Source organism: Oncorhynchus keta, chromosome 29 (assembly GCF_023373465.1).
Source record: "Oncorhynchus keta strain PuntledgeMale-10-30-2019 chromosome 29, Oket_V2, whole genome shotgun sequence".
Taxonomy (NCBI): Eukaryota; Metazoa; Chordata; class Actinopteri; order Salmoniformes; family Salmonidae; genus Oncorhynchus; species Oncorhynchus keta.
In genome coordinates, this window is record NC_068449.1 from 31,445,905 (window position 1) to 31,473,519 (window position 27,615).

The window sequence follows — 27,615 nt, forward strand, 5'->3', positions numbered from 1 at the left end:
TTGTAGTGACACAAGTTTGATGTAATCATTGCCTCCTTTTGACAACTTTGATACACATGCGTGAGTTTGTCCCAATGCTCTTGGTCCCCTAAAATGGGAGGACTATGGAAAGTGCTGTAATTTCTAAACGGTTCACCCGATATGGATGAAAATACCCTCAAATTAAAGCTGACAGTCTGCACTTTAATCTTAGCCATTGTATCATTTCAAATCCAAAGCACTCACTGTCCCAATACTTTTGGAGCTCACTGTATAAATCATGTTAGTATGTGAAGATATTGTATGATACCACACTTCTTTCTGATATTTGCATCTAAGCAACATAAATGTAGACGCCTATATACTGTATGTAGTACATGTATTCTTATCAGACCTGGGTTCAATACTATTTAGTATTTTACTTTCAAAGTAAGGATTTGGATATTTTGTCTTTGAAAATACAAGTTGTTAACTATTGGAATGTATTTGGAAATACACTTGGAAAGTATAGGCAAGTATTTGAGAATGCTCAAATACACAGACAAGTGTATTTTCAAATACAAATATTGAAATTCTCCCATGCATGTGAACCCAGGGCCCGTATCCACAAAGCATCTCATCGATCAATTTATCGATCAGTACTCCTACTCTGAGATGCTTTGTGGATACAGGGGTCTATTTGGTATTTGAAATAATGAAAATACTTTAAAATATATCCAAAGGAAGTAGTTGATTCAGGCCACATCGTTTGAAAATACTCAAACATAAAATAAGTATTTAAATAACAAATTATGTATTTGTTTAACCCAGGTCTGATTGTCACTGAATATCGATTAAATTGTGTGTGCGTAATAATTAGACAATATAAAACTCCTGTATTGTCCATACAAGTTTGCAGTGAATGTAACGGATGTGAAACGGCTAGCTTAGTTAGCGGTGTGCGCTAAATAGCGTTTCAATCGGTTACGTCACTTGCTCCGAGACCTTGAAGTAGTGATTCCCCTTGATCTGCAAGGGCCGCGGCTTTTGTGGAGCGATGGGTAACGATGCTTCGAGGGTGACTGTTGTCGTTGTGCGCAGAAGGTCCCTGGTTCGCGCCCGGGTATGGGCGAGGGGACGGTTTAAAATTATACTGTTACATGAAGACTTGGAAAACTATATTGCCCTGCTTGGTGTAGAGCAGGGCTGCCAAATCCTGGTCATGAGATTCCGTAAAAACACGCCATTTTTTTTAGTAGGTTAGGAGAAAGGGTAATTAGATAAGGTTAGGGTTTAGCGAAAATGCTCTCCAAACCTGACACAAAAAGTCACTGCCGGTCGAAGCGGGATTTTCTTTTAGGGAGTTCCCAGCTCCCGGAGGGCTGAAACATTTCTGGTGTTCATCATCTCCTTCTAATCGATCTCCTTCTAATCGGGGATTTATTTAGTCCTGGGACACCAGGTGAGGAAAATTAACTACCAGGTAGAAAAAAACAGAAGTGATTTTACCCTCCAATGCTCCAATGGGAATGCTAGAGTATTTTTCGCTCTTGAATTCTCAGTCATGCCCCTATGTTATTTACAGGAAGGGCGGTGCCGTTCAGGTAAGGCAGAGTCAACACTGTACCACTGCGCCACGCAGAGGAGCTACTGTGAGCGACCAGTAATCAGTTGGAAAACAACCGTGGAATACATGTGCCAAAGAATAACATATTTTATTGGAAGTAACAAGTGAGACAATCGGATGCAAAGTAGATCGTTGCGCAAATCTTGAAAGCTGTGAAAAATAAGGAAATCAAACGTTAGTTCTTGGTTTGGGAACATAGAAGAACAACAGCATCATGTTTAGTTGGGTGAATAATGAACAAGGAGGCAGAAACAAGGACGGCGAGATGTACCAAACTGTAACGGAGGGTCTTCAACAACTTTACACCAAAAAAATATTACCATTGGAAGAAACGTACCTTTTTCATGATTTCCATTCACCGGCGTTGGAGGCAGCAGATTTTCAGAGCAAGCCAATGGTTCTACTGGTTGGACAGTATTCTACGGGGAAGACGACGTTCATAAGGTAGTCCATCCAGACATCTGCAACAGTTATGCAGCCTCATTTTTGTGACAACTGTATTTTACCTACAGGGCCTGCATGCCAAATTATTGAGTTGTTAAATAATCCCTAGGCAAGTACTTTGACAAATTGAGCTGTCAAAATGTAAATGAGGAAACAACCACAGATGAAGGTTGTTGCCCTCTGCAACCTAATATGTAGTGTTAGAAAATGATCTAACATTATGTTGAGGTTGTAGATGTTTTTTTTATTTTTTAAATACCAATATTCCATGTTCACATTCAATACAACATGAATTAGACTTCCCATTGTCCTTAGATCAGGGGAGGGAGGTGCCACACTAACTGCTTCTTAGATATGTTTTTTTTTTAAATGTCAAGAGGTAGTGACATTAAATGTGTGCTGATGGGTGTACTCGAGGACTGGAGTTGGGGAAACATTGCTTAGCGAGAACAAGTTAATCCACCAGCCTGTTCTTGATTGGTTGCTTTCGAGTTTCCGCCATTAATATCAATGACACGTCTGGTGACCATTGAAACTTAAGTCTTTTGTGCACTCCGGGTCTCTGAACAACCAATCACAATAGGTGAGAAATAATAGAACCATTATAAAGGTCTAACTTCTCAGTTTCAATGGCAATTTTGAACACCTTATTTTTGACTCACCAGGCCTAGAGCAAACACTGTCAGTTTAGTAACTAGGTGAGCGGCAGGTTCTGGATCAAGATGGGACATGCAGCTTCACTATCTTTAGGAAAGGAGCCTCTGGTGGGCTGCCAGCCTGCTGAAAGTAGATGCACAATACTGAGAATTAGGTCAACACACCCCTTTATGTCGCAGGGGTCACATCTCACATTGCAGATTATGTGCACACAATAAGAAAAATGGTTTCAATTGAGTCAAATCCCTTTTATTACTTGACCTTAAAGTTTTTTAAAAAAGTTTTTAAAAAATAAACTTGAGTGAAAATAGTTTCTTATCCTAAGTAGACTACACAATTACTTGGTGTTTGTACTGCTCCTACACAATAGCGGATTTCATTCTTGCAGCGCTCAGTTACATCAGACAGAATCCCACCCAATTCTAAGGAATGTAATGATGAGTCAGGGGAGTTGATCATTGCCTGATCCCAGATCTGTTTGTGCTGTCTTGTCAACTGCTATGGTCATTGTCAAGCTGAACGTGATGTGTTTGGTGGAACAATGACCACAGGAGTTGGCAAGACTGCACACAACGATATGGGACGAGACTAGGGTAGAAAGCCACGAACAGTCCTCCTCAAGACATGTCTTCTCCTTTTGAGTGGATGTGGCCAAGGCAAGCTGGCGTTCCTCTTTTTCAAGACCTTTGACACAATGTCATCCTCTCACAGGAAGGGCTGAGTACCTGTAGCATGGCCAGAACTTTGCAGGAAAAACAATGTTTTTGTTGTTGTTTTTGTCTTGGGGGGGCATATATAAAGCACTCCGCCAGACTCTGCCAGACATTTTCAACTGCCTTGGCAGTTGAAAATGTGCCATCCAGTTAAGCCCATATCAAACAAAGTGTTTTTTTAAACACGCTTGTACACGCTGAATTTGGAATGCACATGAGCGAATGAGAGAACAGATGGGACGCGAGCATCTACGGCGTCATAGCTCTTCAAATTAGAAAGCGAGTCTATTTTTCTGGTGTCTATGCAGAGTAATGCTGGTCAAATAAGCAGATAGATTGCGTGGGTCGTTTTGTGGAAAAGGAATTCGAGGAATTATGATCTTCCCTATGCTAGACTAAAGATGTATTGCGCTGTAAGGTTTATTAGCTTAGTGGTTAGAGCGTTGGACTTGTAACTGAAAGGTTGCAAGATCAAATCCCCGGGCTGATAAGGTAGAAATCAGTCGTTCTGCCCGTGAACAAGGCAGTTAAACCCACTGTTCCTAGGCCGTCATTGAAAAATAACCATTTGTTCTTAACTGACTTGCCTAGTTAAATAAAGTCAGTCAAATAGGCTACAAATTAAATGTATTTATAAAGCCCTTCTTACATCAGCTGATATCTCAAAGTACTATACATAAACCCAGCCTAAAACCACAAACAGCAAGCAATGCAGGTGTAGAAGCACGGTGGGTAGGAAAACTCCCTAGAAAGGCCAAAACCGAGGAAGAAACCGAGAGAGGAACCAGGCTATGAGGGGTGGCCAGTCCTCTTTTGGCTGTGCCGGGTGGAGATTATAACAGAACATGGCCAAGATGTTCATAGATGACCAGCAGGGTCAAGCAATAATAATCACAGTAGTTGTCGAGGGTGCAACATATTTGGAAACAATTGCAGGTTTACCTGTGTTGATTTCGATCATAGGCATATAGCCTTGGCAGGCTATGGCTGGGAAACTCGAGGAACCCCGATTTCAAGAGAATACTGTTATGTAGACGAACAAGAACAGCTGAATTCTTTCTAAACTGCTCGGATTTACTAGCTACAACTCTCCTCACGTTCACTGAGGTAAAGACCGATTCAGGTTGGATATTCACCTGTAGTTTTCCTTATGTCCACAAACAGCAGTTAGGGACCGTCAACGTAGTGACAAATCACATTTTTCAAATTTCAATAGCTCTTTAATCATTGCTCCTAAAACTTTCAAAACTGGTTCTAGCTAACCCGATGGCATAGACGCACTTTGCGCACACTTTATTTTTTTGTCGGTTTACAAGTCACATTATTTTACATTTATTTATTGTAATTTCTGAAATTCAATTGAATCCTGGTCATGTGACCCACACACCTCAAACAAGGTTCCTAATGTACACTGTGGGCTTAGACACTGCACACCCTTTTGTTTGCCCATTTGCATCACATGAGATTTTACGATTTTAAATTTTTAAAAGATTCAAATTTCAATAGCACCTTTTGTCTTATGACCTACTACTGACTACTTTCAGAATATCCACTGATTAGCCTTATATGTAGCACAACCTTTTGTTTGTCCATCTTCATCTCACACAATTTTACATTAATTGTCAATGTTTTTCAATGTTTCTAATTTCAACAGCTCCTTGGTCATGTGACCTACAACCCTCAAACTACTTTCAGAACTCAGTCACTAGGCTTATATATTGCACACCCTTTAGTTTGTCTATTTTTATCTCAGGGGATTTTACATAAATTTGTCTGTTTTTCACTGTTTCTAATTTCAATAGTTCCTTGGTCATGTGACCTGCTGGACTCAAACAAGGTTCAGAATGTACACTCAGTGGGTCTACACATTGCACACCCTTTAGTTGATTCATTTTCATCTCACATGTTTTTAGATGAATTTTGTCAACTTTAGAATTGCAATAGCTCCCTGGTCATGTGACCAACTGACTTCAACCTAGGTTCAGATTGTCCACTAACTACCCTTCTATATTGCACACCCTTTAGTTTTTTAATTTATCTCACACAATCTTACATTAATGTTTCAAAATATTAGATTTCAAGAGCTCATTGGTCATGTGACCTACTGACCTCAACCAAGGTTAAGAATGTCCACTGACTACCCTTGTATATTGCACACTCTTTAGTTTGTCCATTTTCATCTCAAGTGAATTTACATGAGTTTTTTGACATTTTAAATGACAATAGCTCCTTGGTCATGTGACCTACTGACTTCAAACAAGGTTCAGAATGTACACTCAGTGGGTCTAAACTTTGCACACCCTGTAGTGTGTCCAATTTCATCTTGCATGTTTTTACATGAATTTTAAAATGTTTTTAATTTCAATAGTTTTGTGGTCATATGACCTACAACCCTCAAACTACTTTCAGAATATCCACTGACTAGCCTTCTACACGGCACACCCTTCTGTTCGTCAATTTTCATCCCACACGATTTTACATTAATTGCCTGCTCCGCTCCCCTGAAGGACAGTGTCACTCACACACCTATTCACTTGGCCTTCTCCCTGGGACTTTCCTGACCCCCAGGCAGTCCCCCATTGACCTGGTGACCTCTGACTCCAGGCCTCTAGCCGTACACTCCCTGCCCGCCTGCCTGCCCTCTCCCTGGGCCTGAGAGTATATAGCTTACTCCCTGGAACTATAGACCTCCAGGCCTCCATCCACACCTACTCTCCCTACCCGGTCAACCCCCCCCCCCTCTCCCTTGGCCTTAGAGCAGGGATGGGCAAACTTTTTTGGGGCTCAAGGGCCACGTCGGGATTTTGAAATTCAATGGAGGGACCAATTGTTTGTTCAAATCAATTTGCAGGGTCTTCCCAAGTGGTGCAGTGGTCTAAGGCGTCACTACAGACCTGGGTTCAATCCCAGGCTGTGTCACAGCTGGCTGTGACTGGGAGACCCATGAGGCGGCACACAATTTGCCCAGAGTCGTCCGGGTTAGTAGAGGGTTTGGCAGGCCGAGATGTCCTTGTCCCATCGCGCTCTAGCGACTCCTGTGGCGGGCCGGTGAACATAACAAATAACTGTTTTATTATGGATTCTCATGGCAATTAAGTTGGCATATGCTGTGCTGTGTATGTGAATTGACAGTCTCCTCTCGCACGCAGATTTTGATGTAGTTGACTGCGTCTGTGTGATTTCGACTAGGCAGATGGCCTAGCACTCCCATAGTAGTGTAGCAGTCAAATACAAATCATGACAAAAACAAAGTGATTAACCAGTCATAACTAGCCAGTGGCAATGCAGATTACACAGTAAGCAAACAATTGATTAAACACAGGATATGACATCATGGAACACCCTGCTTCTTCGCTTCTAGAAACTTTTTAAAAACACAAATTAACAAACTTAGTTGTGCCCATCCATCCTTTTAAAAAATAATTTCATCTTGGTGGTATGTGGCATTCCTATAAATGTGTATATGCAAGTATTCTTTAGTCGTTCTGCCTAAACAGAAAGGCCTAGTAATAGTTGGCCTGGTGTTTGTGCAGATGTTTCAGTCGGATGTTTCACTCGTTTCATCTTACTTCATCTTCATCAACCATCATGCCAAGTCCTGTGTTGTATTGTTGTAATGTTTTGCAGATCTCAAAATATAAATGTCCACAGTAGTGATTTACTCTGTTCTGTTTCAGGTACCTGCTGGAGCAGGACTTCCCAGGCATGCGGATTGGCCCAGAGCCCACAACGGATGGCTTCATCGCTGTCATGTATGGGGAGAACGAGGGGGTTGTCCCTGGTAACGCTCTGGTGGTTGACCCCAAGAAACCCTTCCGTAAACTCAACGCCTTTGGTAACTCCTTCCTCAATAGGTAAAGTGGACTGTTTTTTTATTTATTACGGCTAACACTTTACATTAAAGGGGAACTGCACCCGCTGATTTGGCCTCGTTTTTTGACTTGCTCAAGAAATGCTTTGTGGCCATGTCCGAAGTCAAATGTGATGGCTTGGGGGTGTGGTTTGATGTGGGTGTGGGTGTTTTTTGGGTGTGTCCTTGCCACCACCAAGACACACCCATCGTCAGAACCTTGCTCGCAGCTGTTTCCCCCTGCTCAATCACAACAAACAAACCTGCAGGTTGAGTTCAATAACTATAGGCAAATGTATGGTGAGATGCCTGAAGAATCTTTGAATAGGTCAGTAGCCTACAGATTAATATGAGAATGCATTTGCTGATTTTATCTAGATATTCTAAATGTTTTTTTGTTAAATTTTAAATGTAGTAACAGGTCCATGTAGAATAAACAAAACTTTACATAACACCATAGACGCAGTGTTCTGCTAATATAACTAACAATGTGTACCTTTCATTGTCATTCCCAGCCAATACAGATACTGTGCCTATCTGCATTTTGTCTGGTGGTAATGGTAAACTTGGCAAACAATTTATTGGTCATACCTTCCTGTGCGGTGTCCCGTATACAACAAGAGTTCCCTGATCCTGGTGCGGAATACACAGGGTTTCTCCCTTCCCATATTGACTGAAGCCATTCAATTAAATAATTAAAAAAAAGACAATACAAGTCAAATTTGTCTAGTAAACTTTTAATGCTGAGTTCCAGGTCTCTTCATTCAGAGACATCAGTATCAAGCCTGTCTGTCAGTCTGGACTTCATCACATCATTTTGCAAGTCCCCATGTTCTGGCTCCATACATGTTTTTGTGAACACATACACACATAGTCATTGTACTATTACCAATGGCGGTTAGGATAGGTGATATCTGACCAACAAACATACTATGTTGAAGTTTGAACAGGTCAGACTAAACCTACCTAATTCTGGTCTCGCCATCAGACGACTGAGGCTGGCTTCTGGCAATAGCATCTACAGTACTCTCCATCTGTAGAAATAGGCAGAGTTCATGCAGAGTTCATTTGTGACACATGGAATGAAAAGGGTGTTGCAAATACGGGACATTTCTGCTGTACTGTATTATTAGTAATCAACTTCAGCCCCACATTGTGGATGTGTTGAGTGGCAGGTCTATCTCCATTCAGAGACGTCTGTACCAAGCCTGTCTGTCGATCAGGACTCCATCACATCATCTTGCAAGTCTCCAAGTGCTGGCTCATTTGATCCATCTGTGAACACATGCACACATAGTCACTGTTCTAATACCAATGGCAGTTAGGATAGGTTATATTTTACAAACAAACATACTATGTTGAAGTTTGAACAGGTCAGACTAAAACCTACCTAATTCTGGTCTACCCATCAACAACCGTTGGTGAGCAGACGAGGTGGCTGGAGGAAAGGTCTTTGCCAGCTCCACATTGGTTGGCATGGCAGCGTAGATAAGCTCCTGGCCCCTCATCAAATATACTGGTCACACACACACACACACACACACACACACACACACACACACACACACACACACACACACACACACACACACACACACACACACACACACACACACACACACACACACACACACACACACACACACACACACACACACACACACACACACACACACACACACACACACACACACACACACACACACACACACACACACACACACACACACACACACACACACACACACACACACACACACACACACACACACACACACACACACACACACACACACACACACACACACACACACACACACACACACACACACACACACACACACACACACACACACACACACACACACACACACACACACACACACACACACACACACACACACACACACACACACACACACACACACACACACACACACACACACACACACACACACACACACACACACACACACACACACACACACACACACACACACACACACACACACACACACAGAGTCAATGGTTGTTATGATTAGCCTGGTGCAACCAACCTGATCGCTGTGTTCACCTTTCTATTTCACTTCAGATATCATATGATGTGAAATGGAATAGTGAACACAGCGATCAGTTTAGGTTATGCCCTAGACATTATATGGATCTAGGAAGTAGAAAATAAGCAACAAATAATATCAGTTTAAATCATTTATGTTTCACTATTGGGTTATCAAATGTACAGTGGGGCAAAAAAGTATTTAGTCAGCCACCGATTGTGCAAGTTCTCCCACTTAAAAAGATGAGAGGCCTGTAATTTTCATCATAGGTACACGTCAACTATGACAGACAAAATGAGAAAAAAAATACAGAAAATCACATTGTAGGATTTGTAATGAATTTATTTGACAGAGGTCAAACGTTTTCTGTAAGTTTTCACACACTGTTGCTGGTATTTTGGCCCATTCCTCCATGCAGATCTCCTCTAGAGCAGTGATGTTTTGGGGCTGTTGCTGGGTAACACAGACTTTCAACTCCCTCCAAAGATTTTCTATGGGGTTGAGATCTGGAGACTGGCTAGGCCACTCCAGGACCTTGAAATGCTTCTTACGAAGCCACTCCTTCGTTGCCCGGGCGGTGTGTTTGGGATCAAGAAGGAGGTTTTCAGTCAAAATCTCACGATACATGGCCCCATTCATTCTTTCCTTTACACGGATCAGTCGTCCTGGTCCCTTTGCAGAAAAACAGCCCCAAAGCATGTTGTTTCCACCCCCATGCTTCACAGTAGGTATGGTGTTCTTTGGGTGCAACTCAGCATTCTTTGTCCTCCAAACATGACGAATTGAGTTTTTACCAAAAAGTTATATTTTGGTTTCATCTGACCAAATGACATTCTCCCAATCTTCTTCTGGATCATCCAAATGCTCTCTAGCAAACTTCCGACTGGCCTGGACATGTACTGGCTTAAGCAGGGGGACACGTCTGGCACTGCAGGATTTGAGTCCCTGGCGGCGTAGTGTGTTACTGATGGTAGGCTTTGTTACTTTGGTCCCAGCTCTCTGCAGGTCATTCACTAGGTCCCCCCCGTGTGGTTCTGGGATTTTTGCTAACCGTTCTTGTGATCATTTTGACCCCATGGGGTGAGATCTTGCGTGGAGCCCCAGATCGAGGGAGATTATCAGTGGTCTTGTATGTCTTCCATTTCCTAATAATTGCTCCCACAGTTGATTTCTTCAAACCAAGCTGCTTACCTATTGCAGATTCAGTCTTCCCAGCCTGGTGCAGGTCTACAATTTTGTTTCTGGTGTCCTTTGACAGCTCTTTGGTCTTGGCCATAGTGGAGTTTGGAGTATGACTGTTTTGAGGTTGTGGACAGGTGTCTTTTATACTGATAACAAGTTCAAACCGGTGGCATTAATACAGGTAACGAGTGGAGGACAGAGGAGCCTCTTAAAGAAAAAGTTACTGGTCTGTGAGAGCCAGATATCTTGCTTGTTTGAAGGTGACCAAATACTAATTTTCCCACCATCATTTGCAAATAAATTCATTAAAAATCCTACAATGTGATTTTCTAGATTTTTTTTCTTCTCATTTTGTCTGTCATAGTTGAAGTGTACCTATGATGAAAATTACAGGCCTCTCATCTTTTTAAGTGGGAGACGTTGCACAATTGGTGGCTGACTAAATACTTTTTTGCCCCACTGTATCAAAGTAATAAAGTGGGTTACCTTCTGTATTTGTACAAATGATGAGCCTGTGAAAGCTGTTTCCGCTGACAGGTGAAGGTTGATGGCCGGATACTTACCAAAATGTGTCTAACTGTTCCATTCATAGGAATGCTCAAAGCGAGAGCATTTCTGCATGATGCTGATGAGGGCCTCCTTGCTGGTCTTCTCTAGGCTGCAAGCTGGACATCCCTCAAGCAACTGCAGCGTGCAATCCTATGAGGTGGTGTTGCCTGGGAGGGCCTGTGAAAGGGTGATATAATTGACGGCTGAGTGGTAAATTGCATTTTCTTCTAAAAGAAAGAACAACGTTTTTTGCTAGTGCAGTTCATGACCAAAATGACGACAAGTTATAACTGCTTGGCTGGGGAATAAGCCTACTAGTTTATTAAGCCAGGTATTTTTTTATACTACAATTCACAACATACCTTACCTGTCATTGTTGATGGAGCCATCTTTGTCATCAGGGCAGTAACTCGGGTCTATATCAGAGGCCTCATGATGGCGTGTCCTTTTCATAAGAGTCGAGGGAGATTTTGGCAACAATGGAGGAGGTGTCACAAGGGTAATTCTCCCATGACGCACATTTATTTCCCTGACAAGCTGTGAAAATAGCAAGTGAACAGTGAATTAAATGATTTTTCGAGGTCAATAGCAATCATATTTCTGGACATGTTAATATGCCCACCTTTGCTCCTTATGGTACGTCCTGGCATCCGTTCATAACCAGGGGATCAGTCTGCACCCAACTGCACTTTGTCTAACAGAAAAACAGGGCCAACGATTGTGATCATCCCTCACTTATGCATATAGTTAGAGAAATAACGTGATCACGTTTGGAAGCTAATTCTATGCTTTACCAATGTAGACTGACTGGCTCCAAATTGGATTCAGGCCGGTGACACCGTTACACTATGCAACCAAATGTGACATGTTTTGTTATGGCCCTGGGTTGGTTTGAGTTTGTTGCTGTGAGTTCGAACACTGTAGTCACACGGGGCGGGAGGTAGCTTAGTGATTAGAGCGTTGGGTCAGTAACCGAAAGGTTGCTGGATCGAATCCCCGAGCTGACAAGGTAAAAATCTGTAATTCTGACCCTGAACAAGGTATACCCACTATTCCCCGGTAGGCTGTCATTGTAAATAAGAATTTGTTCTTGGATCTACCCATCCCAGATCCGGGAGAATTGTCATCAACTGGCACTAATTATCATAGCGCAACGGACACAAATATTGCTAGAAAATGTAATCACAAGTGAAATGTATTGAAACACAGCTTAGCCTTTTGTTAATCACCCTGTCATCTCAGATTTTTAAATTATGCTTTACAGCCAAAGCAAGACAAGCATTTGTGTAAGTTTATTGATAGCCTAGCATAGCATTATGCCTCGATAGCAGCAGGCAACCTGGTCACGAAAGTCAGAAAAGCAATCAAATTAAATCGTTTACCTTTGATGAACTTCGGATGTTTTCACTCACGAGACTCTCAGTTAGATAGCAAATGTTCCTTTTTCCCAAAAATATTACTTTTGTAGCCGATATAACTCCGTTTAGTTCTTCACGTTTGGCTGAGAATTCAACCGGAAATTGCGGTCACGACAAAATATTCAAAATTGGCCCCATAATATCGACAGAAACATGGCAAACGTTGTTTATAATCAATCCTCAAGGTGTTATATATCTATTCGATAATATATCAACCGGGACAGGTGGCTTCTTAGTTGGAAAGAGAGAAACAATGGCCGCATTTGTCTTTTACGCACATATCACTCTGAGAGCCTCCAGCTGACCACTGACGCAATGTTGACGTTCAGGCTCATTTCTCAAAATAAAAGCCTGAAACTATGTATTGTGACACTAGACACATTAGGGAAGCCATAGAAAAAGGAATCTGGTTGATATCTCATTCACTGCTCAATAGGGAGGCATAGGAACGCAGAGCTTTCTAAATAAGAGTCCCTTCCTGATTGGATTTGTCTCAGGCTTTCGCCTGCAATATCAGTTCTGTTATACTCAGACAATATTTTACAGTTTTGGAAACTTTTGTGTTTTCTATCATAAGCTGTCAATTATATGCATATTCTAGCATCTTGTCCTGACAAAATAGCCCGTTTACTTTTGGAACGTTATTTTTCCAAAAATGTAAATAGTGCCCCCTAGATTCAACAGGTTTTAACTGACTTATAGCCCGTTTACTTTGGGAACGTTATTTTTACCAAAAATTTAAATAGTGCCCCCTAGATTCAATCTGGCGACATCACAATCATGACAAAAGGTTTTCCTACTAATTATTTGCCTACTTCTGAAAGGTTATCGTGTTTTCAAGCCAAATCCGAATTGTATTGAGGTAGGCTAACATTAGCCAGCTAGCTGGGTAGCTGTGCTAGTAACTATTTAAAAAAAAAAATGTTTACCTTTATTTAACTAGACAAGTCAGTTAAGAACAAATTCTTATTTTCAATGACGGCCTAGGAACAGTGGGTTAACTGCCTGTTCAGGGGCAGAACAACAGATTTGTACCTTGTCAGCTCGGGGGTTTGAACTTGCAACCTTCCAGTTACTAGTCCAAAACTCTAACCATTAGGCTACGCTGCCGCCCCAGGGACCAACAAGCTCCAACCACGTATTCCGTATGGTAGGGTCCTTCAACAGGGCATGCAAACCATAGTTGTGCATCCTGCTGGAAGCATGCATTGCCGAGCCGGAGGAATGGTCATTCCATATGGGGCTTTTCAGTCTCAATGGCCATGATCCTTTGAGCCCATTGGGGGAGACGAATCAACGGAGCCCCATTTAATGAAGGGGGAAAAGTGGGCGGAGGGGCGATTTGCACATGTAGTTTAGCAAAAGGGGGCATGGATTATTGACACCTTCATTTACTTGTTGTGGCGCATTCAGGTTTAAAACTCAGTTTTAGACGAGGCTGAATTTATGACGACAAATTCCTATTTACACGTTGTAGTCAATACTAGAATATATGTTGCTGACTCATATCGATGCGACAGGCCTTTTTCAAAGAGATTAGTTCAGGGGTGGGCAAACTTTATGGCTCGAGGGCCACATCCGGATATTGAAATTCAACGAAGGGATGCATTTTTCCGGGGACCAATTGTTTGTTAAAATCCATTTGTGGGTGCTTCCCGAGTGGCGCAGGCCTTCACTACAGACCCGGGTTTGATCTCAGGCTGTGTCACAGCTGGCCGTGACTGGGAGACCCATGACGCGGTGCACAATTTGGCCCAGCGTCGTCCGGGTTAGAAGAGGGTTTGGCTGGCCGACATATCCTTGTCCCATTGCGCTCTAGCGACTCCTGTGGCGGGCCGGGCGCATGCATGCTGACACGGTCGCCAGGTGTCCGGTGTTTCCTCCGACACATTGGTGTCGTCTGGCTTCCGGGTTAAGCAGACATTGTGTCAAGAAGTAGTGCGGCTTGGCTGGGTCGTGTTTCGGAGGATGCACAGCTCTCGACCTTCGCCTCTCCCGAGTCCGTACGGGAGTTGCAGCGATGGGACAAGACTATAACTACTAATTGGGGAGGGGAAAAATGGTAAAATAAAAGTGTCTTTAAATATCTTTTTTAAGGGTCTCACGGGCTGGATTGAATTGCCCGGTGGGACGTGCTTTGCCCCCCCCCCCCTGGATTAGTTCGTATTTAGGGGCAGGTGTTTGTTAAGTTGTTCTCACAAAGCTGCTTTCACATTTATGTAACAACAATATTGTAACAAGTAATTAGTGTTACACACAGGTAGAAGCATAGAATTACATTACTTTAATTTGAAGGATCCGTGGGTATAAGAGCAACTCAATGTCAGGGGTTACCCACATAGTTACAATTATTACTGAAATGCTGTGGCATGTGGAACTTTCCATTACATAAATAGGCAGCTGAGCCTAAGCAGCTGATAACTCAAGGTGAAGACATTTTCTTTGATATGAGGATTGATTACAACCAGACACCACCTCCCACTGCCCCATGATCTATTATCTTCTCCACGGTTTACCTCCCTCTCTCACTTGTCCTAATAAATCAGACATTAGTGACATGGGGGTCCCTATTCATTATAACATCCTGTATAATTCATTCGTGTGCAACGAGAAAACAACATATCTGAAATGTTTTTTTTTTCACATTCTAAATATGTTTTGTCGACTACATTTGTCCAATCCTGCATTCCTGCAGTGCAAACAAACAAAAAAAGAATTTGCTTTTCTCTCCCTGTGGTTAGAGGGTTTGGTTGGATCCATTTTTTTTAATGTAATCATGTTTTAAAAAAGCAGAAGTTAGCGATTTTATTTTGGTATTGTCGTCCCATTTCTTCCTGTCAGCCCAGCCCTTTTGACATAGCTGTCATTTTTTTTCTGAAAACAGTTAGGAGAGGGAAGTGACTGTCACTTTTCCTTTAGTGCATGCTGCAACCACAATATCTTTGATGTCTGTTGTTGGCTCAGTGAAGAGGTTCTCTTAGCTTTAACTTTAACCAAACAACACTTGTCTGAAGCATGTTTCCTATTTCCAGATGTTTGTAATCCATGGGAAATGGTTAAGTACTTATATGACACTTGGCCAAGTTAAGGTCAAAGACATTCCTGACAGGACAGAGGACATCTCCTCCTTTCCAGAGGAACCTCTGACAATGCACATTGTTTCCAGTGGACGTTAATGTGCGTCACACAAGATGTCACTTGGAGTATCAGTTATCTTACATAGCGGAATTTATAGAGCTTAAGAAGGCACACTGGTTGCATACTAGACCTACATCATGTTTTATTTTTGCAGTTGAATCCTTCCTGCCCAAGTGCCCAGACTAAAATAATAGACATCACCGGTGTTGGCCTGAATCTGCCAACAAACCAGATCTACGGCGATCACTAAAGCCATCTCTGTTACCATCACACGCGGTCTGATCTGAATGGCTGAATCACTGCTCTTCCAAAAACATACCAGCTTAGAAATGGGAAAGAATGGGGGTAAAAAAAAAATAGGAAGAAAACATCCTTACTATGTTCTGACAACCTGAGTTTAGCAGGGTGTTTTTCTGGAGCTGCTCTTCAATTCATGTCTGTAACATTGTATTGTGTTTTCTCTTCTCCTGTAGGTTAATCTGTTCCCAGATCCCGAACCAGGTCCTCCGGGGTATTAGTATAATTGACACACCAGGAATCCTGTCTGGAGAGAAGCAACGCATTAGCCGAGGTCAGTAGCTCGCTATCGAGCTGAGATGTGGCATTGATTGATACGGGAGGAAGGTCTGTATCAATCAAACTACCCAACTTGGGAGAGCTATGGTTGTACATTTCTTTAAGAAATCAAAGTTGTTTTGTTTATGATGAATCAATTGAACAAGTCTATGCTTGTTTGTATACATTTCACAGGTGCAGATATTTAACACACTGGCTTTTTATTCAAAAGTGCACTAATTTGATCAAACTAATGGTAAATGGGTAGCTGTCACGTGTGATTTTAAATTGTCAAAGCATGGGTTGTATAGCTGTTTTAAGTGTGTTGTGTAGTTCTTGTCAACAGATAGGTCACTCTATGCCAGCTGTTTGTCCTAATTGTACCAATATTACATCTGATAATATCACAACATGATGCAATGCCTCCAGTGCTGTAGTTATGTTTTCTCCATAACTAGAATCCAACATTGGCTTTCCAAGCCTCCACTGGAGACCCTGGGATATGAAGTCATACTGAAGTAGGTCTTACGACCCTGCTACACTGCAACTATTGGGCAACTGGCGTTGGAGTCAGACATCAGCCATGGAGGGAATACTTCCTTTAAAAATCAATGAAAGCTGCTCTACTGCCCATGTTGCGCTCATGTTGCGGCGCGTCCAATGACAGCATCCAAGCTCAATAATCGAGGTTCAATTCTTGATGCCTGCATTCATTCTATCTTGTGAATTGAAATTGTGAAAAAAAAAACGTGATTTTGGCTGCTTATCTTATTTGGATATCCATTATCTGTTGCGAAAGCAGCAGCCGCTCTTCCTGGGGTCCACACAAAACAGGAAACATGTCAATACAGAACGTTAATAGTAACTCAAAACGAGCAAGTGTTTACTGGTTGCTCAGGAGGGAAAAGGGAAGTCAGATCTGTGGGAGACATTTGACTTACTTGTGGAAACTACTGGAGGGTATAGGAGCAACCATTGCGTGAGTATTATGTGAGCCAAACCGTTACAGTTCGATTACAATGTTATATTTTTTTCTGACCATTTGGAACAATGTAAACAACCCTAAGTGAATCAGAGAGTCTGTTCTAACAATGTTTTATATATACACTACCGTTCAAAAGTTTGGGGTCACTTAGAAATGCCCTTGTTTTGTAAAGAAAAGCACTTTTTTTGTCCATTTAAAAAAAATATATCCTTAAATTGATCATAAATACAGCGTAGACAATGTTAATGTTGTAAATGACTATTGTAGCTGGAAACAGCTGATTTAAAAAAATAATTGAATATCTACATAGGCGTACAGAGGCCCATTATCAGCAACCATCACTCCTGTGTTCCAATGGCACGTTGTGTTAGCTAATCCAAGTTTATCATTTTTAAAAGGCTAAGTGATCATTAGAAAACCCCTTTTGCTATTATGTTAGTGTAACTGATGTGAAATGGCTAGCTAGTTAGCGGTGGTGTGCGCTAATAGCGTTTCAATCGATGACGTCACTCGCTCTGAGACCTTGAAGTAGTTGTTCCCCTTGCTCTGCAAGGGCTGCAGCTTTTGTGGCGCGATGGGTAACGATGCTTCGTGAGTGACTGGTTGAAGTGTGCAGAGGGTCCCTGGTTCGAGCCCAGGTTGGGGCGAGGAGAGGGACGGAAGTTATACTGTTACATTAGCACAGCTGAAAACTGTTGTTCTGATTTAAAGAAGCAATAAAACTGGCCTTTAGACCATAGTACGGTGGCAAAACCACTTCACACACCAGCGTCACCTGGCATGTTTTGGTCTCAGAAATTCAACCATATGCAACCACCGCTCACACTGGAGTTAGCTTAGTCCTAACTATTCGTGACCACAGCTCACACTGGGGTTTGCTTAGTCTGACTTGAATTGGGTCATGAGTGGGTTTTACATGTAACAGTAGAAAAGGGCGGTCCATGACACCTAATCTGGGTCTGCGCTCACGGGGGTGTGGCCACTGACTAGTTCATCTTTATGAAAATCCATACTCTTATTTAGAAGGTTAATATCACATTACATCTTTTCACAAATAGTTTCATGTTTCGTCACATACTTTTCACAATATTTAGATGTAAACTTGATAGCTGGGGAATGTACCAATATGTGTGTTTCCTGTTCCTCATGAGATCACCAAATGAAACACACTCAACATGACTGTCCCTTAAGTGTCCAGGGATCATTCTCAAAAGCAGAAACTATGTTTAATTCTACCATTTTGGTGAATTAGGTGTCTCCAAGTGTCCATTGTTCTCTCTCTGTGCTCTCTTTTTCTGCATGACCAGGGGGAAAGAGTCTCAGAACCTGGGTGTAGGAGAGGGGAGGTAGCCATGATCTACACCCAGAAAGGGCCACGTCATGACAAGATCTACAGTGCATTTGGAAGGAATACAGACCCCTTGACTTTTTCCACATTTTGTTACATTACAACCGTATTCTAAAATTAATTAAATTGATTTTCACTTTGTCATTATGGGGCATTGTGTGAAGATTGATATTTTTTTGTCCATTTTAGAATAAGGCTCTAATGCAACAAAATGTTGAAAAGGGGAAGGAGTCTGAATACTTTCCGAATGGATTGTATGGATGATTTGTTTTTGTTAAAACAAACTATAGTTTTGGCAAGTCGGTTAGGACATCTACTTTTGTGCATGACACAAGTCATTTTTCCAACAATTGTTTACAGACAGATTATTTCACTTGTAATTCACTGCATCACAATTCCAGTGTGTCAGAAGTTCACATACACTAAGTTGACTGTGCCTTTAAACAGCTTGGAAAGTTCCAGAAAATGATGTCATGGCTTTAGAAGCTTCTGATAGGCAAATTTACATCATTTGAGTCCATTGGAGGTGTACCTGTGGATGTATTTCAAGGCCTACCTTCAATCTCAGTGCCTCTTTGCTTGACATCATGGGAAAATCAAAAGAAATCAGCCAAGACCTCAGAAAAAAATGTAGACCTCCAGAAGTCTGGTTCATTCTTGGTAGCAATTTTAAAAAGTGCAAATCAATCCCAGAACAACAGCAAAGGACTTTGAAGATGCTGGAGGAAACCGGTACAAAAGTATATATATCCATAGTAAAACGAGTCCTATATCGACATGACCTGAAAGGCCGCTCAGCAAGGAAGAAGCCACTGCTCCAAAACCGCCATAAAAGCCAGACTACGGTTTGCAACTGCACATGGGGACAAACATCATACTTTTTGCAGAAATGTCCTCTGGTCTGATGAAACAAAAATAGAACAGTTTGTTATGTTTGGAGGATAAAGGGGGAGGCTTGCAAGCCAAAGAACACCATCCCAACCGTGAAGCACGGGGGTGGCAGCATCATGTTGTGGGGGTGCTTTGCTGCAGGATGGACTGGTGCACTTCACAAAATAGATGGCTTCATGAGGAAAGAAAATTATGTGGATATATTGAAGCAACATCTCAAGACATCAGTCAGGAAGTTAAAGCTTGGTCGCAAATGGGTTTTCCAAATGGACAATGACCCCAAGCATACTTCGAAAGTTGTGGCAAAATGGCTTTAAGGACAACGAAGTCAAGGTATTGGAGTGGCCATCACAAAGCTCAGACCTCAATCCTATAGAAAATCTGTGGGCAGGACTGAAAAGTGTGTGCGAGCAAGGAGGCCTACAAACCTGCCTCAGTTACACCAGCTCTGTCAGGAGGAATGGGCCAAAATTCACCCAACTTATTGTGGAAAGCTTGTGGAAGGCTACCTGAAATGTTTGACCCAAGATAAACTAAATAAAGGCAACGCTACCAAATACTAATTTAGTGTATGTGAACTTCTGGGAATGTGATGAAAGAAATAAAAGCTGAAATAAATAATTCTCTCTACTCTTATTCTGACATTGCACATTCTGAAAATAAAGTGGTGATCCTAACTGACCTAAAACAGGGAATTTGTGCTAGGATTACATGTCTGGAATTGTGAAAAGCTGAGTTTAAATGTATTTGGCTAAGGTGTATGTTATCTTCTGACTTCAACGTTATGTAGTGCACTACTCTGGTCAAAAGTAATGCATTACGTAGCGAATAGGGTGCCATTTGGGACACATACCATGGGGATATGGGCGTTCTTCTACATCTGTTGTTGGTTGCTCTCTGTGTACAGCTGAGGTTGCATTCCTCAAGCTCTAGCCATTTAAACATTCTTTCAATGACTCATCATAGCATCACAGCATTGGTAGTTTTCATGTTGAATTATATTGTACATTTTTAAAGGCCCACTCCTCAAAATCGCAGAGTGGGCATTTTTGAATATGAGTTAAACATCATGGCCAAATTTAAGTCATTCATGATTACTGGACTTGGTGAACTCGGAGTAGTTATCAGAATAAGAAGTGGTATTGATATATTTCCAAGTTCCAATTGATTCAAATTAGTCATACAGATTAAGTTTGTTTCATGAGTGTCCGTCTATACCAATGTCCTCTGAGTACTCTCTCGCATCATTACAGCGTTGACAGTTCCCACACTATCCTCTCTCAGAACTCCTCCTAAATGGCTTGGCCCTTTTAGGCTGCTCTCATTTTTTAAAGCCTTGTAATCCCTGCCATTTGTGTGTGTTAGCAACACAGCATTAAAGGGAAATTGATTGCTGCTCGAAGGCAACTTTTTACATTTTCCTTTTGAAATTGAAGCACAATTATTTGAGGATTATTGCTCATTCAAGAAAATCACAATATGCCTCGTCTTCCAGGCAATCATTTGATTGTAATGTCCTTTGCAAATGCATGTATGCACACTTTTACTGGGGACCGTCTAACGATACTTGTCAATGGGCCAGCATGTGATACGCCTCCTGAAATCTGTAAGACGATCTCGGTGTCGGTCTTTGTGGACCCGTTTTCATTACAACCTGACATGGCTTATTTAGAAAAGGAGTGCCACAGCTGCCACATGCACATTTTGTTTTACCTGTCCCTGTAGGCTAGTGTTTGAACCTCCAATAGTGTGTATTTAGTCAACAGAAACATAAAGGATATACCTGTCATTCATATGTCAACCCTCATTCTATTTCAGGAGGCCCAGAGTGTAGTCATTGGTTGGCTGTTGTATAAACATTAGTGGTGACCTTTAAAGAGATGGTGCGCTCTTTTTCTACTTACCCAGTCAGATTAACTCTTGGATACTATTTGTATGGCTCAGTGTCCAGTTTGAAGGTCGTTTCACTAGCCCAATGATTGGAAGTCTACCGGAACAGCTAGCATAGCTGCAGAGACATAAAAATGGTAGCGGAGAAATACAATTGGTATCTATGAGTTAATCTGACTAGAAGTAGAAAAAGAGCTTAATTGCCAAAATCTTGCACTATCCCTTTTAAGCCAGCAGCATGCCACCCTGCATACCACTGCTGGCTTGCTTCTGAAGCTAAGCAGGGAGTCCTGACTCTCTGAGGTCATTAAAGATCCCATGGCACTTATTGTAGGAGTAGGGGGTGTTAACCCCGGTGTCCTAGCTAAATTCCCAATCTGGCCCTCAAACCCTCATGGTCACCTAATAATCCCTAGTTTACAATTGGCTCATTCATCCCCCTCCTCTCCCCTGTAACTATTCCCCAGGTCGTTGCTGTAAATGAGAATGTGTTCTCAGTCAACTTACCTGGGGAAATAAATAAAAGATGGTGCTTTCACCCTTGGCCCACTGTAGAGATCTTAGTTAGAGGATGTATAAAAATCGGACTGTCTGATTATTTGTATGTGTTCCATCTATCTTTTCAAGTGCAGGAAATCGTCACATTGCAATAGATTGTAAATCATGTGTTCTGCAGACAAGACTGTAACCAATAGCAGTACAGCTACAGTGGGGCAAAAAAGTATTTAGTCAGCCACCAATTGTGCAAGTTCTCCCACTTAAAGATGAGAGGCCTGTAATTTTCATCGTAGGTACACTTCAACTAATGACAGACAAAATGAGAGAGAGAAAAATCCAGAAAATCACATTGTAGGATTTTTAATGAATTTATTTGCAAATTATGGTGGAAAATAAGTATTTGGTCACCTACAAACAAGCAAGATTTCTGGCTCTCACAGACCTGTAACTTCTTCTTTAAGAAGCTCCTCTGTCCTCCACTCGTTACCTGTATTAATGGCACCTGTTTGAACTTGTTATCAGTATAAAAGACACCTGTCCACAACCTCAAAACAGTCATACTCCAAACTCCATTATGGCCAAGACCAAAGAGCTGTCAAAGGACACCAGAAACAAAATTGTAGACCTGCACCAGGCTGGGAAGACTGAATCTGCAATAGGTAAGCAGCTTGGGTAAGCAGCTTGGTTTGAAGAAATCCACTGTGGGAGCAATTATTAGGAAATGGAAGACATACAAGACCACTGATAATCTCCCTCGATCTGAGGCTCCACGCAAGATCTCACCCCGTGGGGTCAAAATGATCACAAGAACAGTGAGCAAAAATCCCAGAACCACACGGGGGGACCTAGTGAATGACCTGCAGAGAGCTGGGACCAAAGTAACAAAGCCTACCATCAGTAACACACTACGCTGCCGGGGACTCAAATCCTGCAGTGCCAGACGTGTCCTCCTGCTTAAGCCAGTACATGTCCAGGCCCGTCGGAAGTTTTCTAGAGAGCATTTGGATGATCCAGAAGAAGATTGGGAGAATGTCATATGGTCAGATGAAACCAAAATATAATTTTCTGGTAAAAACTCAACTCGTGGTGTTTGGAGGACAAAGAATGCTGAGTTGCATCCAAAGAACACCATACCTACTATGAAGCATGGGGGTGGAAACATCATGCTTTGGGGCTGTTTTTCTGCAAAGGGACCAGGACGACTGATCCGTGTAAAGGAAAGAATGAATGGGGCCATGTATCGTGAGATTTTGAGTGAAAACCTCCTTCCATCAGCAAGGGCATTAAAGATTAAACGTGGCAGGGTCTTTCAGCATGACAATGATCCCAAACACACCGCCTGGGCAACGAAGGAGTGGCTTCGTAAGAAGCATTTCAAGGTCCTGGAGTGGCCTAGCCAGTCTCCAGATCTCAACCCCATAGAAAATCTTTGGAGGGAGTTGAAAGTCCGTGTTGCCCAGCAACAGCCCCAAAACATCACTGCTCTAGAGGAGATCTGCATGGAGGAATGGGCCAAAATACCAGCAACAGTGTGTGAAAACCTTGTGAAGACTTACAGAAAACGTTAGACCTCTGTCATTGCCAACAAAGGGTATATAACAAAGTATTGAGAAACTTTTGTTATTGACCAAATACTTATTTTTCACCATAATTTGCAAATAAATTCATTAAAAATCCTACAATGTGATTTTCTGGATTTTTTTATTTATTTTGTCTGTCATAGTTGAAGTGTACCTATGATGAAAATTACAGGCCTCTCTAATCCTTTTAAGTGGGAGAACTTGCACAATTGGTGGCTGACTAAATACTTTTTTGCCCCACTGTATATCAGTTATAATTGATGTTTATCGAAGAGTGATACCTCTTCAATGTTAGCTGAGCGTCATGATTGTATTTTTTATTTTTTTTTCACTCAACAGGCTATGATTTCTCAGAGGTGCTGCGATGGTTCGGGGAGCGGGTGGACCGCATCATCCTCCTCTTTGACGCCCACAAACTGGACATATCAGACGAGTTCTCTGAGGCCATCAAGGCCTTCCGTGGCCAGGACGACAAGATCCGCGTGGTGCTGAACAAGGCTGACCAGGTGGACAGCCAGCAGCTGATGAGGGTCTATGGAGCTCTGATGTGGTCCCTGGGGAAGGTGATCAACACACCCGAGGTGGTGAGGGTCTACCTGGGTTCGTTCTGGGCCAAACCCCTGCGGAACACGGAAAACCGTAGGCTCTTTGAGGCAGAGACGCAAGACCTCTTCAAGGACATTCAGGGCCTGCCTCGGAATGCTGCCTTACGCAAACTCAATGACCTCATCAAACGGGCTCGACTTGCTAAGGTAATAAGCTGCTACGGTAACTCTACCGTTACTGTTCTCCCCACTCTGCCCTGCCAAATCCTGTGCTTTCTGCCCTGCCCAAATCAGCTGCTTCTGAAAAAGCTAACGGGGATCTAAATAAACAAACAAAAACAGGAATCCCACAGCTCTCTGTATTTCTTCCTTCTATGCTGAGAGTGTGTGAGTGTGAGACCATGTGATGTAGTAAAGCACTCTGTACCCCCAGGTTGGCCCTATTCCCTGGTCAGTGGAGAATGTATGACGTCCTAACCACAAACTAAGACCCTGCTTACCCACCCTCTCAACCTCTCCCACCCTGTCCCTGCCAGTCTGTGTGCCATGTTTACGCCGACCTTGTCTGTCTTTGTCTGTCTGTTTGTCCATCCCACAATGCCTGCCTGCTTCCAAGAGGAATAAACATAATATGGAAACTAAAAGGCAAAACCTTACCTTGTCCCCTGGAGCGAACTTCCTTCCCTTTATTGAGGACATGTTAGTGTAAACATTGGTGTGAATGTTCCCCTGGCAAGGACATCTTAAAAGGTGGAGTCGCACATGCGAACACATTGATAACCCTGCTGGTCCAACAATGCTTGGAGAGGTTGAAGGACCCTGCTGAATGAATGCAATCAACTTCTTTCCGATGTGTTCTATTTTTAACCCACCTTATCATTTCCCCTCATACAATTTGAGTTCACACATACTGTGCAAGTCTCATTATGAAATCAGATGAAAATATCAAAGAATGGAGAAGGAAGGGAACCACACAGATGTAGACCGAGTTTGCTCGACAGCAGCATGACCCCATACCTACAGTGTAATAGGAACTTTATTTGAATATGTAGAAAGCTGAAATCTGCAAATGAATTCAAAAGACAAGTGGTTCATGCTGAAACATACTAATACATTACCTCTCTCTCTCTCTCTCTCTCTTTCATAGGTGCATGCTTACATCATCAGCTACCTGAAGAAAGAGATGCCGTCGTTGTTTGGGAAGGAGAAGAAGAAGGAGGAACTGATCATGCGACTTCCTGAGATCTACACCATACTGCAGAGAGAGCACCACATATCCGCTGGAGACTTCCCCAACGTCGTCAAGATGCAGGTCAGCTGGGTTACCATGGCGCCAGAGAATGAACGCGGCTGTGTCCCAAATGGCACCGTATTTCCCGTACAGTGCACTACTTTTGACCAGCGCTATCTGTGCCCTAGTCAAGAGTGAGTGCACTATAAAGGGAATAGCGTGCCCATTTGGGACGCATGATAGGTTATCATCTAGGTGCAACTCAATGGCCCATCTGAAAATGCAGAGTATTGTCAAATATTTACCCTTAATCGGTTTAGTTAACTTGAACACCTCAAGGGAGTTGTGAGACCGTGCGTGTAGATTCGAGTAAAGGGGATAGATCGTCAACAATGAATCAGAACGTCATCGTTGCCGGACGTTTCCATCCAGTTGAAAGCGAGAGACGGCCACACCCCTGGCACTTCCCCAGCTCTGTGTGAACGCAGCTGTTTTCTGTCAGCTACACAGGAGAGCGAGAGCTAGGCCTTAGAGGTAGACCGAGCCTGGCTTTGGATTTGGAAGGGAGTAGCTCAACTCGTTGAACCTAGATAAATCATCACAACACTTGGACGCGAGAGCATTGCAGCTGGTTATGAGACATTGTCTAGAGAGAATGCTCACAATTGAGCATGTTCTAGTACGTATGGGTCCCCGAGGAGCAGTGTTATGCCCGGTCCTGTTGTTGTGTGTTGAGGAGAGGGACCACCCGCCATAGTCTCAAATTCCTCTGCATTTTAGTCATGGGAGTTTTACATAACAAAATGTTCTACACAGCACCTCCGAGACCTGTCAATCAGAAACAGTCAAACAATGAAATGTAACATACCCTTTGGTCAACCCACTGTTATCTTAACCCTGATATGATTTTAGGGTCCCTTTAATCCAGATCCTACCTGCACCCTACTTATTGGTTGTATGCAGGAAGCCTGTAATGTGTGATTTTTGTGCCGCAACAAATTACATTGATCTCTGAACGTTCTTTGTGTCTTTTTGTTTATATCTTTTGTTTATACAGGAGCAGCTCCAGCACTATGACTTCAGCAAGTTCCCCTCCCTGAAGATGAAGCTGATCGAGTCTGTGGACAAGATGCTGGCCAACAAGATCTCCGGCCTGATGACCATGATCCGCGATGAGGAGAGCAAGGCGCCACCAGCTATGGTGAGCGGCGGGGCCTTTGAGGGCTCCCAGGATGGGCCCTTTGGCCAGGGCTACGGAGAGGGCATCAGCGCCGGGTCTGACTGTGACGACTGGATCGTGAGCCATGACAAGCACAAGTACGACGAGATCTTCTACTCCTTGAATCCCATCAATGGGAAAATTAGTGGAGTCAACGCCAAGAAGGAGATGATGAGCTCCCGTCTGCCCAACACAGTCCTGGGGAAGATCTGGAAGCTGGCGGATTGTGATAAAGACGGCATGCTGGATGACGAGGAGTTTGCCCTGGCGCAGCACCTGATCAAGGTGAAGCTGGAGGGGTACGAGCTGCCCTCCGAACTACCTCAGCACCTGGTGCCTCCCGCTCACAGGAAGAACGAGGTCGCTGACATCCTCTACAACCACGACGCGGACTAAGGACGAGCAAAAGAAACACCAGTGGAGGACACTCCAACTCTGTTGTGTCCCAATGCCCAAACTCATACATTATGTAGTATGACGTGATGTTTTGGCCATGCATACTAAGTAGTGTGCTAGTGTGAATATTGGGAAATAGGCAGTGATCCAGTCTTAACAGGAAATAAAGCGGGGGGGAAATTTGATTCAAAAACAAGCAGTGACCTTACTAAAGTTGGAATTAAAAACCTATTTTTTGACCCAAACCTTTTATTTTCAACAATGAAGGATTTATTTAAAAGATTGACACTGCACTTTAGTTAATTAGTGAAGGTTAGTTGTATAAGTATCCAGGAACTGTGCTTACCATACAATGCCTACAGTACCATTCTGCCACACAATTTCACAATTGTCTCAAATATGTTTAGTCTGTAGTCAAAATATAGAGAGAAAATATGCGGAATTGTATTCTTGAACAAATACATCCTGGGAAGCTGTCTGGGTGAGATACAGAGGAAGTTTTCACATGGAGAGGTTGATGTCATAGACTTGACAAAGGTTAAAGTGCATCTCCTCTTGTTTTAAGTGGCTTGGCCATTTTACCTACCGGAAAGAGATTTCTATTTTCAGAGAGCACAGTCTGGTTTTGAAAAATCAAGCATTGAGGCAATGGTGGTCTTTTTGCAACAAAATAAACAGTTTGGATAACAAAATAAATGTTGTCCCATGTTTGTGTGCTTATGACAGGAGTGGATTCCTTGAGGACACATCATTGATACTCGCAAAAAGTTTATGATTGTGCCTTTTGTATAAGTTCTTGTCTGTATAGTTAAGTTAAAAATGGTGCACTGTCTTGCATATAGAGAAACTCAAACATTTTAAATATAATAAAAAGTTAAAATGTG

General features: G+C 42.5%; 1 protein-coding gene across 1 annotated transcript; it reads left to right on the forward strand.

Moving 5' to 3' along the window:
- The first annotated feature begins 1,432 nt into the window (after positions 1-1,432).
- Positions 1,433-27,615, forward strand: ehd4 (EH-domain containing 4). Its single transcript, XM_035743278.2, has 6 exons — positions 1,433-2,029; positions 7,077-7,253; positions 16,067-16,164; positions 23,680-24,092; positions 25,033-25,197; positions 26,174-27,615. Exons 1-6 carry the CDS (start codon positions 1,800-1,802, stop codon positions 26,729-26,731), a joined length of 1,641 nt encoding a protein of 546 aa, XP_035599171.1. The 5' UTR covers positions 1,433-1,799; the 3' UTR covers positions 26,732-27,615.

Excerpts from the sequence above, each read along its gene's own strand:
- ehd4 (XM_035743278.2), top strand. The coding sequence starts at position 1,800 with ATGTTTAGTTGGGTGAATAATGAACAAGGAGGCAGAAACAAGGACGGC. Across the intron at positions 16,165-23,679 it reads GAAGCAACGCATTAGCCGAG|GCTATGATTTCTCAGAGGTG; the intron begins GTCAGTAGCTCG and ends TTCACTCAACAG. Across the intron at positions 25,198-26,173 it reads CCAACGTCGTCAAGATGCAG|GAGCAGCTCCAGCACTATGA; the intron begins GTCAGCTGGGTT and ends TTGTTTATACAG.